Consider the following 17,196-nt stretch of genomic DNA (forward strand, 5'->3'; position numbering starts at 1 on the left):
TTTTATTCATTTGTTCATTCATTCAGTTATGTATTCATTTGTTCATTTATTTATTTATTTATTTATTTATTTATTTATTTATTTATTTATTTATTTATTTATTTATTTATTTATTTATTTATTTATTTAGTTAATGTTGACTTTTATTTTACAAATTAGGGGCCATATATTAGCCTATATTTTTTTTTAATCACATAAATAAATCAATAGGTTTTGTAGCATGCTACACATTGCTACAAAATCGGTGAAAGCCAGTCATTTTGAAGACGAACAAGAAGGTGAAGAATGAATTTGACACTTTACTTGTCAATTCCTCATAAGTGGTGGGGAAAATCAAACAAGTCCATGTTGGTTTGGTCTTAATCCCGACCAAAACATTACGTACTTTACGTACTTTACCAGAAGTAGTCATCTATAATCATCTATAGATTATAGATTATAGGGAAACATACATTTTGATAGATTATAGGGAAACATACAGTATAAGTTCTAAAGAGGCAATACCTGCCTGGATGTATACAGTACTGATCATTCTTGTTTTTGTTGTTATTGTTTTTAATGACAATTTGTATTTTGGCCTCAAGAGGGCTCATTCAATTAAAATGAGCTGTCTGCCCTCAGTCAGTTTTAGATTCACTTTTCACCTGATGCAGTGATGATGTCACAATGCCCCACCCACCTCGTTAATCTTGCAGCTGGCATTGCAAACAACTTGAGACAAACATGCACTGCAGTGAGCATGGTGAGTTCACTCCCCCATCAATACATTGCTGCTTTTACACTTTACACGTGTTGTGTATATGTTTGTTTCATGAGCTTTTGTTAGCTTGGTTTGTACGTTTGTACATCCATCCATCCATCTTCAACCGCTTATCCGTAGTCGAGTCGCAGGGGCAACAGCTCCACCAGAGTGCTCCAGACTTCCCTCTCCAGAGCAACATTAGTGACTTCCTCCTGGGGGATCCTGAGACGTTCCAAAGCCAGTGAGTCGATGTGTTTCCTCCAACTGCAGCTTGGTCTGCCCCGGGGTCTCCTCCCAGTGGGACGTGCCTAGAGGACCCACCTAGCCCTTGAAGGCCCGGATATATTTCTACTTGCAAAAAAGAGTTTTCAACCTTACTACTAGAAAAAAGTTTTATGCAAATTGTATGCACATTTATAACTAGAACTGCACTCTGTTGAGTGCCTACTTGCTTGTTGCACAGTGCGCGCAAGTACTGTCGACCGCTACAAACTGTCAAATCTCAGCTTCTCTGTGAAAGAACGTTTGAAATATTGAATTATTAGGTTTAGCTATTTGCTACGTAACTAGTTTTTGGAGGTATAAAAGTAGTATTGGTAAGAGACGGCTTTCGATGGTGACGTATATGTCGATCAGTGTCGGGTGGATTAAAGGAAATGCCTCTGTATATGTAATTTGTAAGTTTATTAGCGGTATTCTGTGGTTACTTTGCGTATGCCCCGTTTGATGCGTATGTATCGTAGCAGCATATGATGTCTGGGTATAACTGGTATAACTAGATCTCAATGATGACGTAATAAAGATGTGGATTAATCGGCTTTCGATGGTGACGTATATCTCGATCAGTGTCGGGTGGATTAAAGGAAAGGTGGAAAGGAAATGCCTCTGTATATGTATATGTAATTTGTAAGTTGATTAGCGGTATGCTGTGGTTACTTTGCGTATGCCCCGTTTGATGCGTATGTATCGTAGCAGCATATGACGTCAGGGTATAACTGGTATAACTAGCTCTCAATGATGACGTAATAAAGATGTGGATTAAAGGACCCAATACCAGGGTGTAATTGGTTTTCGATGGTGACGTAATGACGATATGTTTTAGTGTCGGGAGGATTAAAGGTAATGCCCCTATGTATACATGTATGTAATCTGACACCACTGCCATATCAAGCACGAGTAGTCATTACGTCATACGCTGGCACGGCGCATACGCATCAAACGGCGACATGGACGAAAACTATTACTATTACTATTATTAGTAATAATTATTACATTAATAATAAAAAAATAATTTACATTTGGGGGATATCTTACAAAATAATACATAAAACATGTTAGACATTCTAAGGATCACAAAAAAATGTATATTACAGGCATTTACTTAAAAAATGTTTAAAAATGTTCAGTCCAGAGATTTTGAAGTTGTGTGAATTTCTGTATTTATATGCAAATAACATGACCAATGGCATTGTAAGACTAAACATTGAACATCAATGATGATGTTTAGGTGAAAAAAGAACAGAAAGAAATATTTGTTTTTGATCAAATATAAAATATAAATGTTGCCCATGCAGAAGCATCATTGGGGCATGCAAGGCTATAGGGAGACGCCCGAGAGGCATCCTAACCAGATGCCCGAACCACCTAAGCTGGCTCAGGCTGTTTGTGCTAGAGATGCAGGAGGCAGAGGAGATAGCCCACGGTAATAGCAGGCATGATCTCACTTCCATTTTATGGGTTACATTTTTGGTGCATGAAATGGCACGACCCCCCCCCCCCCCCCCCCAGCAGCTGGTGTGTGAGTGGTGACTGCATGGCTGTGGGTATTTATATAACCAGATTTATAACCAGAAGAGGTGTCTGGTTATAAAATGCCTAGCCCAGGCTAGGCTCTTCTTTTAAACAGCTGGTTGATGGAAAGCGCTCAATGTTAAACCCCAGCTGCACGGGGTTTCCGCGTCATAACTCCACGGGTCCGCCTGCAGTCCCCACTCTTACCACTAGGGCCGAGCGCCTCAACATTGGAGAGCCTCACTGGGGGCTTGGTCTTGACGCGAAAGTGTGCCTGCACCCTGTGAGTGGTTCGCCTACTAGGTGAATCCAGGCTGCTGATTGGCTATATTATAAAGCTGCCTGGCTCCGGTAACAAGAGACAAGAGACTAGAAGCTCGACCGGTTGAGCTCTAGCGCCGCGGAAAAAGAAAAATATATTAAAAAAGGTGTAACGCAGAAACCTGTGGCCTGTAGAAGGATGTGACCAGAGGTGCGTGTCGCTGTTTGATGACGTTGCGTAAAGTGGTCTTAAATGGGCAAAAGAGGTGGCTGAAATGTGCCTGAATAATGCGTTTTTTATTTACTAGTGTCCAATATGTGAAGACATTGAGGGCGGGACAATAAGCCTAGAACCTTGTCAGAGTACTAGAACCTTGTCAGAGTACTAGAACCTTGTCAGAGTACTAGAACCTGTCAGAGTACTAGAACCTGTCAGAGTACTAGAACCTGTCAGAGTACTAGAACCTGTCAGAGTACTAGAACCTTGTCAGAGTACTAGAACCTTGTCAGAGTACTAGAACCTGTCAGAGTACTAGAACCTGTCAGAGTACTAGAACCTGTCAGAGTACTAGAACCTTGTCAGAGTACTAGAACCTTCAAGGTTCAGAGTACTAGAACCTTGTCAGAGTACTAGAACCTTGTCAGAGTACTAGAACCTTGTCAGAGTACTAGAACCTGTCAGAGTACTAGAACCTTGTCAGAGTACTAGAACCTTCAAGGTTCAGAGTACTAGAACCTTGTCAGAGTACTAGAACCTTGTCAGAGTACTAGAACCTTGTCAGAGTACTAGAACCTGTCAGAGTACTAGAACCTTGTCAGAGTACTAGAACCTTCAAGGTTCAGAGTACTAGAACCTTGTCAGAGTACTAGAACCTTGTCAGAGTACTAGAACCTGTCAGAGTACTAGAACCTTGTCAGAGTACTAGAACCTTCAAGGTTCAGAGTACTAGAACCTTCAAGGTTCAGAGTACTAGAACCTTGTCAGAGTACTAGAACCTGTCAGAGTACTAGAACCTTCAAGGTTCAGAGTACTAGAACCTTCAAGGTTCAGAGTACTAGAACCTTGTCAGAGTACTAGAACCTGTCAGAGTACTAGAACCTTCAAGGTTCAGAGTACTAGAACCTTGTCAGAGTACTAGAACCTGTCAGAGTACTAGAACCTTCAAGGTTCAGAGTACTAGAACCTTGTCAGAGTACTAGAACCTTGGCAGAGTACTAGAACCTGTCAGAGTACTAGAACCTTGTCAGAGTACTAGAACCCTGTCAGAGTACTAGAACCTTGTCAGAGTACTAGAACCTGTCAGAGTACTAGAACCTGTCAGAGTACTAGAACCTTGTCAGAGTACTAGAACCCTGTCAGAGTACTAGAACCTTCAAGGTTCAGAGTACTAGAACCTTGTCAGAGTACTAGAACCTGTCAGAGTACTAGAACCTGTCAGAGTACTAGAACCTGTCAGAGTACTAGAACCTGTCAGAGTACTAGAACCTTCAAGGTTCAGAGTACTAGAACCTTGTCAGAGTACTAGAACCTGTCAGAGTACTAGAACCTTCAAGGTTCAGAGTACTAGAACCTGTCAGAGTACTAGAACCTGTCAGAGTACTAGAACCTTCAAGGTTCAGAGTACTAGAACCTGTCAGAGTACTAGAACCTGTCAGAGTACTAGAACCTGTCAGAGTACTAGAACCTTCAAGGTTCAGAGTACTAGAACCTGTCAGAGTACTAGAACCTTCAAGGTTCAGAGTACTAGAACCTTGTCAGAGTACTAGAACCTTCAAGGTTCAGAGTACTAGAACCTTGTCAGAGTACTAGAACCTTGTCAGAGTACTAGAACCTTCAAGGTTCAGAGTACTAGAACCTTGTCAGAGTACTAGAACCTTGTCAGAGTACTAGAACCTGTCAGAGTACTAGAACCTTGTCAGAGTACTAGAACCTTGTCAGAGTACTAGAACCTTGTCAGAGTACTAGAACCTTGTCAGAGTACTAGAACCTTGTCAGAGTACTAGAACCTTGTCAGAGTACTAGAACCTTGTCAGAGTACTTATTAATAGTCTGTGGAAGTGTGGAGGCAAGTGGGGTGCTGGTAAGCTCGGCCCTATAGCAACCAGACTCGACCGTCCTCTGTGGTTTCATTGTCTGTTTTAGACCATTTCGATTTTAGTCCTAAAAAGGGAATCTTTGAAAATCAAAGAATAGCGCTGTCGAAAACCTTTTTTTGTCCTACACACCTGTCAACAACCTGTCAAGGTGTGCATCGGCCATTTTCTGTAAACATTACAAAAAATACACAATGCATTAAAAAAAATACTATATGACCTGGGATCAAACACTGTTTAGAGACGGTGCACATCTGGTGAGGTGTGAAGTGCCTAGCCTGGGTTCCAGCCTGATTCGCGGATCTGAAATGCTGCTGAACGCAGAGAATCAGGCTATGAAGTGCCATTAGCTGTCTATTGTTTGTGTTTTTGATCATAACTTGAACCCCCAGCATTACTGTAAACCCTATAGAGCGTCGCAGTCCCGCCCCCTACCAGGGCCCAGGAAATGATTGCCCGTTTATTTTCCTCATAGACATTTTTATATTTATTTAAAGACCTTTTAAGCGTCGTACAAAGCCAACTCTTGTCGTCACAAATCATGACAACAAACACAATTTTTCAGGCCGAACAATTAGCAAGAAGAAGAAAACGGCAGGTTACAAAATTTGTTTTTGTTGTTTTTCTTCTTTGTAATTATTTGTTTGGTCCAAAATATTGTGTTTGTTGTCATGATTTGTCACGACTCGAGTTGGCTTTGTACGACGTTTAAAAGGTCTTTAAATAAATACGTTTTGAAATGTCTATGGTAAAAATGCATTGGGAATTATTTCCTGGGCCTGGCGGGACTGCGACGCTCTATAGCCTACTTTGGCTCTGGACTGTTTTCCCTCTATAATTTGTAGGGGGGAAATACTGATTGCTTTGCTTGATTGATTGATTGATTGATTGATTGAAAATGTTATAAGGCCTAACGGTTTGTAGAATAAGTAGGCCTACCGTTTGAGGAAAGCACAGTTCAATACAAGGTCTGCTAAGAGGATTGAGATACCAAGAAAAGCACTATAATAGAATAGAATATAAGACTTGTACTAGTACTACAACACCATAATCTATTTGCCGGAATCTACAATTAGAATGTGTAAGGATTCCTAACTGCTTGTGTATCTTAGGTTGTTTCATTCTCAAAACGACGTGAAAAAGAAATCAACAGTCTACATTTGGGTACGACATTTGACTGTAATTATAATAGCAACACTGATTGATTGATTGATTGATGTCATTAACAGTTTACATTGTAGAATGATACAGATCAAGTACAGGTCAATATAGAATCTGCTAAGTAGAGGATAAAACCAGAAAAAGACTTGTTGGGTGCTCCATTTTCAATTGCATGCATATTAAAAAAATCACACCCGTGTGAACTGAGTGGTGTAATATAGCCTGTCTGACGTAATGAAATCATGTCTGACGTAATGAAATCACACCCGGGTGAACAGGGTGAACATAGCAACCATGCTCATTTTTTCTGCACTCACAAAGCCAGTTGTATGAAATCACACCCGGGTGAACAGGGTGAACATAGCAACCATGCTCATTTTTTCTGCACTCACAAAGCCAGTTGTAGGAGTGGTTTACACCACTCAAAAAAAGAAAGGGGAAAAAAGGCACAGCTATTATTGTCTAGATTTGGCTACGCTGCCAAAATATTATAGATATTGCAGCTGTAGTTAAATATACAATTGTTGTAATGTGGAAGCTATGCTACAGTATGACAGGACAGATGTAGTCGCCCCTAACCGGCCTCATCTCTGGAACAATAGTGCCATCATGTGTTTTTATTTTTTTTAGAACTTTGAATTCCATTGACCAGAAGGGATACAGGCACTATAGAGCGTCGCAGTCCCGCCTCCTACCCTGGACCAGGAAATGAAACCCAATGCATTTTCCTCATAGACATTTCTTAAAGTATTTATTTAAAGACGGTTACGCCGCGGACAAAGCCAACTCGAGTCGTGACAACTCATGACAACACAAACAATATTTTGGACCAAACAAATAATTAGAAAGAAGAAAAAAACGGCAGGTTACAACACTTTTTTGTTGTTTTTCTTCTTTGTGATTATTTGTTTGGTCCAAAATATTGTTTGTGTTGTCATGACTCAAGTTGGCTTTGTCCGCGGCGTAACCGTCTTTAAATAAATACTTTAAGAAATGTCTATGAGAATAATGCATTGGGTTTCATTTCCTGGTCCAGGGTAGGAGGCGGGACTGCGACGCTCTATAGTCTAGGCCAGCGGTAGGCAACCTTTGCCACCGGTGCCAACATTGGCACCAAGGATGGTGATCACTGGCACACTGGCATAAGTGTGAGAGACAGGCTTTTTGGTAAACTATTACAAAAAAAACATAGTCAAATAAATAAAGTCCCTCACATGTGTATGTAAATGACATCCTGCACATAATTCTACATTCATTAAAACTCTGAACTCCGACTGCATGGGGAGAGAGTCGAGTTATTGCTCTGACTCTAATGGTCATTATAAATAACAATGTGAGACAACATTTTTAAAAGGAAGGGAAAAGGTTATATTTGTGTACAATCAAAATATGTTGGAACTTTCTATGTGGTGTCATTGGAAAAATAAAGGGAAGCTCCGCACACTCAGATCTGCGCACAATCAATGTATTTATTTAGCAAGCTTTCAGTCTATACTGACCTTCTTCAGGCATCAGCTTTTTACATTTTTGTCTATAGTATGTGGTGTCATTAAAATTAACGTTGACAATAAATTATTGACACGGCACACTGCCTACTTAGAAAATACAAACATGGCACTTTGTTTCCAAAAGGTTGCAGACCCCTGGTCTAGGCCCTAGGGACATCTGGGCACCTCAATGTAAAATATATTACACCTTAATTGTCGAATGTTTAAGCATGTTCTAATCGTGTATACTTTACCTTATAGGCTACTTAAAATCATTTCCCAAATATTTTATTTGAACATTTTGTCAAATAAAAATACTAAGCAAATTTAACACTGAGGTTGCCAAAATTCCTTGGTGCCCACCAGAAGAATGGGTCAGATTAATCATTCGACAATTGAGAATTGGTGACTGGCTCTCAGAGAGAGAGAGAGAGAGAGAGAGAGAGAGGTAAACATTTCCCTCCAAGCTCTATTGTTAAAGTAGAGGCAATACTAGAGGTCCCCCAGAAGGTGGTGGTGTAGCTGTAGTTATCAGAGCTCCTTCGGTTGAACAGAACTGAACTTCATCAGCTTTAGTATGATGTCTGCTGGCAGCCCCAGTTTGACCAGTTCCTCTTTAAAAACCTTTCGCATTTTTACATTTTCCGCACATTTCACAACTTCCCGCAATTTCACCACATAAAATCACATAAAAACCCTGCATATTTCGTCGCATAATCAAGGATTTTTAGCCTGCATAATCAAGGATTTTTTGCCCACATAATCAAGGATTCTTTGCCCACATAATCAAGGATTTTAGCTTGCATAAAGTTTTTTTTGCCCGCAAAATCGAAGATTTCAGTCCACATAATCAAGGATTTTAGCCTTTTTTTCTGGAGGGTCTAAAACAGGTGAGGTTTCACCTACCAGTTGAGACAATGACAATGACACAGCGAAGCTCCGACTGATATGTGGCCGCACTGAGGCCTCATTCACACGTACCAAACACCAATCAAGCAATGTTTGGTCGTTTTTTTGGGCCACCACAATGCTTTTCCAATGGGAGTCACATGGTTTGATCAAACATTTGTGTTTGATCGCTGATTGCTGATTGCTCCCCCCTCATCAAACAAAAATGTTTGGTCAAACCATGTGACTCCCATTGAAAATGAATTGGAGCAGCAATCAAACAGCAATCAGACATCACACACGGACCGAACATTTGTTGTGTAGGTGTGAACTAGGCCTCAGGCTGCGTACACACCTAAAGAACAAATGTTCGGTCCGTGTGCGATGCCTGATTGCTATTTGATTGCTTCTCCAATTCATTTTCAATGGGAGTCACGTCGTTTGATCGGACAAACCTGTCCGATGTGGGGGCGGAGGGCACAACAAACACATCGGACACCTTGTAGTCAAAACAGCCAACGAACAGGGTGGGACTTCAGATCGGACAGAAGGGTGGTTTTTAACCGCCAACTAATAGGAGAGAACTTCCGTTCTTGACAGCACTGGGTGGGGTTTAGGCTGTAGTCTTCTGAGTTACGTGACACAGACTATTATATCGCTTGTTTGTATGTCTTCTTTTGGCTACGGCCGTGCGTAACTTGGAGAGTCCAAGTTGCGCACGGCTGTCTCCAGTGAGTGAGTCAAGTCTGGTACTAAGTTCTATTCTATATACAGAAATACAGGACGATAGCCAAAATATCCGTCGGGCCTCGGCAGTTGTGAGGCTGCATTAATAATTAGTTCTAAAAGCATGTCTTTTTTACGGGGATCACTATTGATTTTAATAGTAGACGCATATATGTCTATGAGTAGCCTAGAGTAGAAATGTAATGGCAGCGTACGAGGTTCACATGCGCAAATATAACAGATGTACAAGTTATCGACACGAATGGTACTTAAAGTATCGTACACGGTGTAAGCTTGTAGATCTGTTTATTTTAAGCATGCGCCACGGCCACCACGCAAAGTTATGACGCGCGCACATGTGGGGGGAGAGACCCGATATATTTTATAGCTCTATGGGAGAGACGCAGACAGAGAAATATTTAAAATCATCCTGTCTCGCTCTAGCGCACGGCCGCACGCATAAAGAGCCAATGGAGCAAATGTTAAATAAGCTACACAGTTGGTCCTAAATGATTAATTGTTTACATCACTATAGCAAAAGACGTCATATAGGTCAACTGCAGCGGAGCTGTTCTGACTTGAAGCTTAACTGACCAATACGGCTTCAAGTTTAAACCATAAGATGACATGGAAATGCTCGTCGATTTGATGCGCAGAAATAACATAGGCCTATATCGAATCAGGTTAAGGTGCACACATAGAAGAAAAGTCCTTTTTATCGGGATTCGGGGATACTTTGTTGTAGGCTATACGTCTCCGGTGAATTGTATGCACCAGCAGCAAGCACATTATTGTTCAAACACCTGCTCCTCTGTTGTCTTATTTGGCTAATAAAATAATTATTAAGAATTAATGCAATTTCAAGTTGTTGCTGCAATCATGATTCATGTTGCTGTTCTCTTCTCTCTCTGTGACTGAAGGTTGCGCCCAAAAATTGTAGACAGTGATTTCCCGCACCCCCTCATGTTATTTTTCCCTCCGTCGTAAAATGACCTATTTTCTTTTTTTCACTATTTGGTTCGCTTAACATGTCCACGTGTCATTTGTTTACATATTTGGTACGCTTTACAAAGTCCAGTGTGAACACCAAACGGACCAAAATCAAAATGCAAATATTTGGTCCTTGGTCCTTGATCCGGACCTTCTAAGTGAACTTTGAGTGTGAAAAACGGCCTCGACAAACTACTGCTAGCTGCTGCTGCAGTCAAGAAAACTACACTGAACATATGTGCATCTATTTCCGCGTATAGTAGCACCGCCCAAATCGCGCAAAGCATTGTGGGACATGGAGGCATCAAATCATAAAAATGTAATCAGTGGTCGGTCGGACAGATCAATGTGTCCGACAGGTGTGTACGAAGCCTCAGAAAACAAACATGTTTATTTTACCTTAAACCCATTACCCACCCTTTTGACACAGTAATACAGTAATCTGATACAATACACTCGAAAGGGTATATGGACAGATGGTGTAAACAGATGCTGACCCGTGGGCCTGAGTGACAAAGCGGACCGGGTGATATTCTCCATCCTCTGCCTGTGATCGTGGCGTCCATCTCAGGATGAACTGTCCCTGTGCTGGTCCATTCAGGTTCATCATGTTGTGGGGTCCGCTGAACAACAGCTCAGAGACCCTAACAATGCCACCACCAGAACAGAACATGGTACAGACGTCACGGTTTACATTTTCAGACCTTCAGAAGGGGGATCACCATTAATATTATATAGGACAACAAAACACCAACTAAATAAATTCATTTGGTATGTCAGATGTGCAGAAACCCTTTAGACATAATACACAATGACCAAAGGACAACCCGTGACCCGGTACACTCCTAACCGGGTCGACTCCAAATAAATAGTGATGGGGCTCATTGTGGACTGTAGGCTAGCTACGTAAGTACAGTAGGCTACATTAGTTCATTTCTAGGAAGTACAGTAAATACAGTAGGCTACATTAGGCTACAAGAGTTAATTTCTACGAAGGAACTCGTGCAAAAATAAAAATCTACAAGCTTCATTTGAGAAAAATAGCAAAGACCCAGAACCTCCATCTGCTCACTGAGCTTGATCTTGGTGGTGTAACAATATATAACTATAATAACTCTCCACAATCATAATCCGTGGAGACCCTTGATCCGCAGCCTGGGCGTCCACAATCTCCACTTAGAAGCTTGTTCACCTCTGATCAAAGTTAGTAGCCCTTGCATTGAACTAGGTGTGAACTAGGTTTTGACTCTTATCTTTCTGTTTCCATTGTCCATTCTCATGCATGACATCACAACTATGCAAGATCTAAGACTGTCTCTAGGATGTCTCATCAAGATGTCACAAACTATCGAAGCTACCGTACCAAACCAAATAGTTTTGGTTTGATAAGGTAGAACTGGTAGAACTTGATCTCCTCCTGACCTCAAGTAACACTGTCCTCTGAAAAGCAAGCAATCTCTATAATAACCGTATGACACCCACTCACCTCTGCAGCTAAATGGCCCTTTTCTCATGTTATGTAACGTGTGATGGAAGCACTAACTGTACTGATAAGACCCAATTATTGAAACCACAAATATGGAATCTTTAAAGGAGCATTCAGTGATGTTTTTGTTTGTTTTTTTGCGAGGGATTTTATTTATCTATTTCTTTTTGGGTGCTCAGCCGGCCCCACCCTGCCCGGCCTTCCTCCGAGGTGGTGGAAAGCCTGGTGAGGCGAGGTTAAATGCTGGATAGTCTGCCGTGAGGTTTTCTTTTTGCAGATAAGTAAGCATGGGATGGGACCGAGGCTACGAGGTTACTCCACGGTGGGAAATAAATAAATAATACAAGTACGATATAATACAAGCTTGGCACATGCGACAGTAACTTTTATTTTTGTAGAAGAGGCAAACTAATATTGTTTATGCCGTTGGCCTGTTTATTTGTATACATGTGTAAACTTGAAACATTATTGTACTGTAAAAAGGTCTCTTTTCCCTTGATCTTTATCGTTTTAGTATAAGTTTAATATAATTAGATTAATACACGATAACACTGACACTTTAATTTAGAACACAGCCAAATCAAATCATAGTTGTTCAATGAATTATTCAATCAAAGCAAACGGTACAAACAATATTGGTTTGCCTCTTCTACAAAAATGTAAGTTACAAGTTACTGTCGCGCGTTGCCATTCTCTTGTACCCACCACGGAGTACCCTTGCATCTCGGAGGACAGGCAAGACGGGCAGTGTCTGTAGGCCAATCAGAGCAGGTGGGGCGTTACCATGTCTATGCTCGGACGTAGAAAGAAATCACGCATTACGCGTCCATAGGACCTTGTTTGACCATGTCCACTTGACCACACCTTGACCACACCTCCATGTATTTTTGCTTCTTCATTGTGTATAAGAGAGATGCATTTGAACAGCTCTGGATGCTTGCATTCGTGCAGTCTCCCTGGGCGGGTACAGACCTATCCTTGTAATAAAGTGACATTGTTTCAGTCCACTCTCTACCTTGATTATTTCTTAAAGACTCTGATGCGAGTTCTAAATAATCCACCACACTATAGTAACTATAAGTTTTCAAATAATTATAGTGGAGTAAAAGTACAATATTTGGATCCGAGATGTAGTGGAGTAGAAGGAAAAGTATTGGAAATTGGAAATACTCAAGTATAGTAGAAATCCCCCAACAAATTGGGCGGGAACCCCTTTTGGTGTTTTAAGCATTATGTTATACTTTAGCTATTGAAAAATAGCAGATCTACAAGCTCATAGCTTGTAGGTCTGCTATTTTCGAAAAATCGTGAAAATATGACCCAAATGTTTGAATATTCTTTCAGAGCGAACGTTTTTAACTCAACTCTTTGCTTCTGGGAGGTTCCTGGAACAACATATTTTCAGATGGAGGGCGGAGGTCAATTACATATATTTTTTGGGGTCCTTGACATGAAATATTGAGCACGTCAGGCCTAAATGGTTTAAGTAAAAGGAACAACATATTTTCACATGGGGGTCGGCAGCCAATTACACATAAGGTTTTTGCGGTCCTTCACAATAGATTGAAAACCACTGATATAGAAACGTCAGAAAACTGCCATGATTTCTTTGTCTTTTCTCTTTGTCTCCTTCCTATCTACCTATGCACAAATAACTTAATGTACAAATGTGGTACAAAGTTTCCTGTTAACTTCTTAAAAAAGAAAAACAAAATTGATTGTATTTTCCTTTCCCTGTAATGTCTGTGCTAACCCTGGGGGGGTCTGTTGAGGGGTTTCTTAAAAAAAGCAAAAAAGCAAAAAAAGAAAAGTTGGTCACAAAAAAGAAAACTGTTATTTTATTTATTTGATTATTTGATTTGTAGAATCTGGCCTCAGTTTAAATGGGTTGAGTGAATGTACTTAGTTACTTTTCACATGGGTTAGGGTTAGGTTTAGGGTAATCTTGGTTCTCATACTGGTGGTCGTCATGGAACTTGATGAGGATGTTGGGTGTGTAGGTGTCGCTCATCGTGGCCTCCACCCGGATCTGCCATTTCTTGAACGAGAGCGGCCGACCGCCGCGCTGACGCGCAAAGTCGGAGCCCTCGCCAAAGTCGTTGTAGTACATCTCCTTGTAGAGGCTGTAGTCGCAGCGCTTGTCCTCCTGGATGGATGGATAGATAGATAGATATTTTATTAAAATGTCATATCAAAGGATGCCAAGCCCACACGGGGCTTACAAGACACTTACAAAATGTGCATACACAATGATACACCCACCATAAACAAAATACATAACCAGTTACTTATGGATAGATCTTTCTCCAATGTACAGTATAACTGCCATGCCTTCTCTATGAATTTTTCTAAAACAAATACTTCCTTGGTATTAACCAACTTAACATACAACATCCAGACATCCAAAACAAATCTGTGTTCCTATCCTGTTGTTTTTTTTGTTTTCTAAATAAAGATAAAGATTTCTTAAATCATGGGACAGTGGAAAACCAAGGTCACAGTATTCGCTCCAGGAATGCCTGCCCTATATCTGCCCACCTCAACTGCACCAGATCAGTAATGCACCAGACTTTGGCTGGGCACAGGGGGACCTCTGTGCTCTTTTTGAGCGGTGCAACCACTCCAGTCCATAGACAGTCCGTGGGTCCCTGGGTCTGTCCCTGGCTGGCTGGCTGGGTCTGTCCGAGCACAACAATAGCTTTGAACTCTGTTCCATCTAATCATGTGATTGTGTGGTCCCCCTTATTTTATCTATTTATCATTTTATTGGTGTATTTTACAAATTGTAATGGTGCATTTAACGGTGCTCTTAGTAATGGATTGAGATGACTTGACTGGACTATGACGGACTAACAGTTTATCAGTGTTTCTTTCTTTGTCTTTTTGAGTGGTGCAACCACTCCCTTACGGAGCTATGTGTGTGGCTGGGTATCTGGCTGGCTGGGTGGCTGGGTGCGTCTGAGCACGAAAACAGCATGGTTGTTTTTCACCACCTGTGCGCAACCTAACACACACGCATGCACATATTAACTGTATATATGATGATTTCGGGTGTCCCAGTACAGTACAGTACAGTGACAGTACAGTACAGTAGAGGGTACAGTAGAGGGACCCCCACACGGTAACTCTGTCATTTCTCAACCGCTTCGGACGCGGGGCGGCTCGCCGGAATCGGCCCGGCACCCTGAGTGCCCCCCCCCCCACACACACACACACACACAGAGTTGCACCACTCACTTCACACGGGTGTGATCTTTTTCTCTCTGTTGATACTACTATGTGTTATGGTTGCACTAAAATAAATGTCATTGTATGTCTCATACAGTGACAATAAAGATCTTATCTTTTGGTTGGTTTTCACGACCAAGTGTCACTGTTGCGCAGCCTAACACACACACACACACACACACACACACACACACACACACACACACACACACACACACACACACACACACACACACACACACACACACACACACACACACACACACACACACACACACACACACACACACACACACACACACAGTATATGATTTGGGGTGTTACAGTACAGTGACAGTACAGTACAGTAGTAGAGGGATCCCCACAAAGTAACTCTGTCGTTCCTGTGGGTCTGGAACTTCCGGGGACCCCCCCAGGGCCCCCCGGGGACCCCCAGGGACCCCCCGGGGACTCCCACATGGTAACTCTGTCATTACTCGACCGTTTCGGACACGAGGGGCCGGCGAGGGGCCGGCACCCTGGCAGCGTTGTTGTGGGTCTAGAACTTCCGGGGACCCCCACACGGAGTTGCACCACTCACTTCACACGGGTGTGATTTTTAAGTTAAATGCAACACACTGTATATAGGGCTCAGTGATATAGTCTCCTTTGAATTGAATATAACTCCTTTGCTTGTTTTGCAGAATGTCCACCCTCCATTGCTCCTGAGCCTGATGTGTAACATTGACAGTTCATGTTTGCAGCGGATTCGACCATTATCTCTGCATTGGAACGGCGAAATCATCCGTTATCAGCACGTTTGAATGGTGCCAAAATGTCCATACTGGCATCCTCACCACATAGCCTGGTTTCCCCCTGGTGGACGTGTCATTTCCAACTATTGTCGGTGCATGGAACTAGGAGCTACTAATATATACTATTCTCTGCCTATCAGGACGTAACTCGGACGGCGCTGAGTCGGGTCTGGTGGCCTTCGCAACGTTTGGCACGGCGACTCGCTCGGCTAGCACCTCGCTCGGCGGTGCCTCACGTAGCTCATGGCCACCAGACACGGCGCGCCTCCGTCAGGACATCAGTGATAATGACAATGCTACAATCGCAGATAATGACATACTGAACAGTGAGGATGCCAGTATGGACATTTTGGCACCATTCAAACGTGCTGATAACGGATGATTTCGCCGATTCAATACATGATACCAGTCGAATGTTTGACTGTATTCATGTTACAATGAAGGTTATTAAAAAAATATGTATATACATTTGAATCAGAAAGTGAGAAACTGGAGGAAGACCTCGTAGTAGGCCCCCACGGCGAACCAGTTGGAGTAGACGTTGAAGTCGTACGGCACACTGAACATGAAGGCCAGCCTCTTGGTGGTCTGTATGGGGTCCTCGATGTCGTAGGTCACTACGGCCACGGCGCCGCGCGCCAGGTTGGGCGTCTTGACGAAATACAGCGTGGTCTCCATGCCGGGTCGCACGACCGACGGCAGAGCATCGTAGCTGTGCCCGCTGTAAACGAACATCCTGCGTAGAAGGGGAAAAAAAACACATATATGCGTTACTAACTGAAAATGTACAGTAAAATGGTAAATGGTAAATGGTGCATTTATATAGCGCCTTTATCCAAGGCGCTTTACATATTGATTGTGCATTACATTCACCCATTCACGCACTGATGGCAGCGGAAACCATGTGCAAGGCACTAACCAGCACATCATTGTCAAGAGTAAGCCGTGAGACACTACTCAACAATACAGATGAGCTGCTGTCAAAGCAAACCTTGGCTTCCATAACACATCAACAATGCCAAAGGCTGATCAGTGATCACCTCCACATATATATGGGATTCGTATTTGAAACATTTCCGAGTATCACTGTAGAAAAACAGATACTTACTGGGGGTTACTGAGCTTATGTTTAGAAGAGAAGTTCTGGAGCTTGATCAGACACTGGCGGTCGGTCGGTATCAGTTTAGCCAGAGATTCAGCGATTTCTTCCAGCCCACCGGCCGAATTAATGAGTATATCCAGGCCCATCCCAAGAGCTCTGAGAGACATGATCGGAAGCTCAGGAAACCTGTTGTCTGTGGCACAGAAGAGCAATTTGTTACGACTTAATGGCTCGTAGCAGGCATGATGAAAAGGAAGAATCTGGAATAAGTATATACACACGTAATGCATTTATTTACATCAACCCAAATATAAAGAAGGATTAATTAATGGCATGGACTATTACGTAGTGTGTGTATAGTATTTAAACAAGTGTTGTTTTCGTCGACTAAAACTAAGACGAAAAATGTTCGTCGACGATACCTTTTTTCACTGACGGAAACTAAA

General features: G+C 42.1%; 1 protein-coding gene across 1 annotated transcript; it reads right to left on the reverse strand.

Annotated features, from left to right (window-relative positions):
* Window positions 1-13,532: 13,532 nt before the first annotated feature.
* On the reverse strand, window positions 13,533-16,990 carry LOC306924064 (DELTA-actitoxin-Afr1a-like; the record flags this gene model as incomplete). Its single annotated transcript, XM_079502405.1, has 3 exons — window positions 16,757-16,990; window positions 16,150-16,384; window positions 13,533-13,772 (listed from the first exon to the last, which is right to left on the reverse strand). Exons 1-3 carry the CDS (start codon window positions 16,915-16,917, stop codon window positions 13,533-13,535), a joined length of 636 nt encoding a protein of 211 aa, XP_079358531.1. The 5' UTR covers window positions 16,918-16,990.
* Window positions 16,991-17,196: the final 206 nt, after the last annotated feature.

This window comes from Electrona antarctica (assembly GCF_951216825.1).
Source record: "Electrona antarctica genome assembly, chromosome: 5".
Classification (NCBI taxonomy): domain Eukaryota; kingdom Metazoa; phylum Chordata; class Actinopteri; order Myctophiformes; family Myctophidae; genus Electrona; species Electrona antarctica.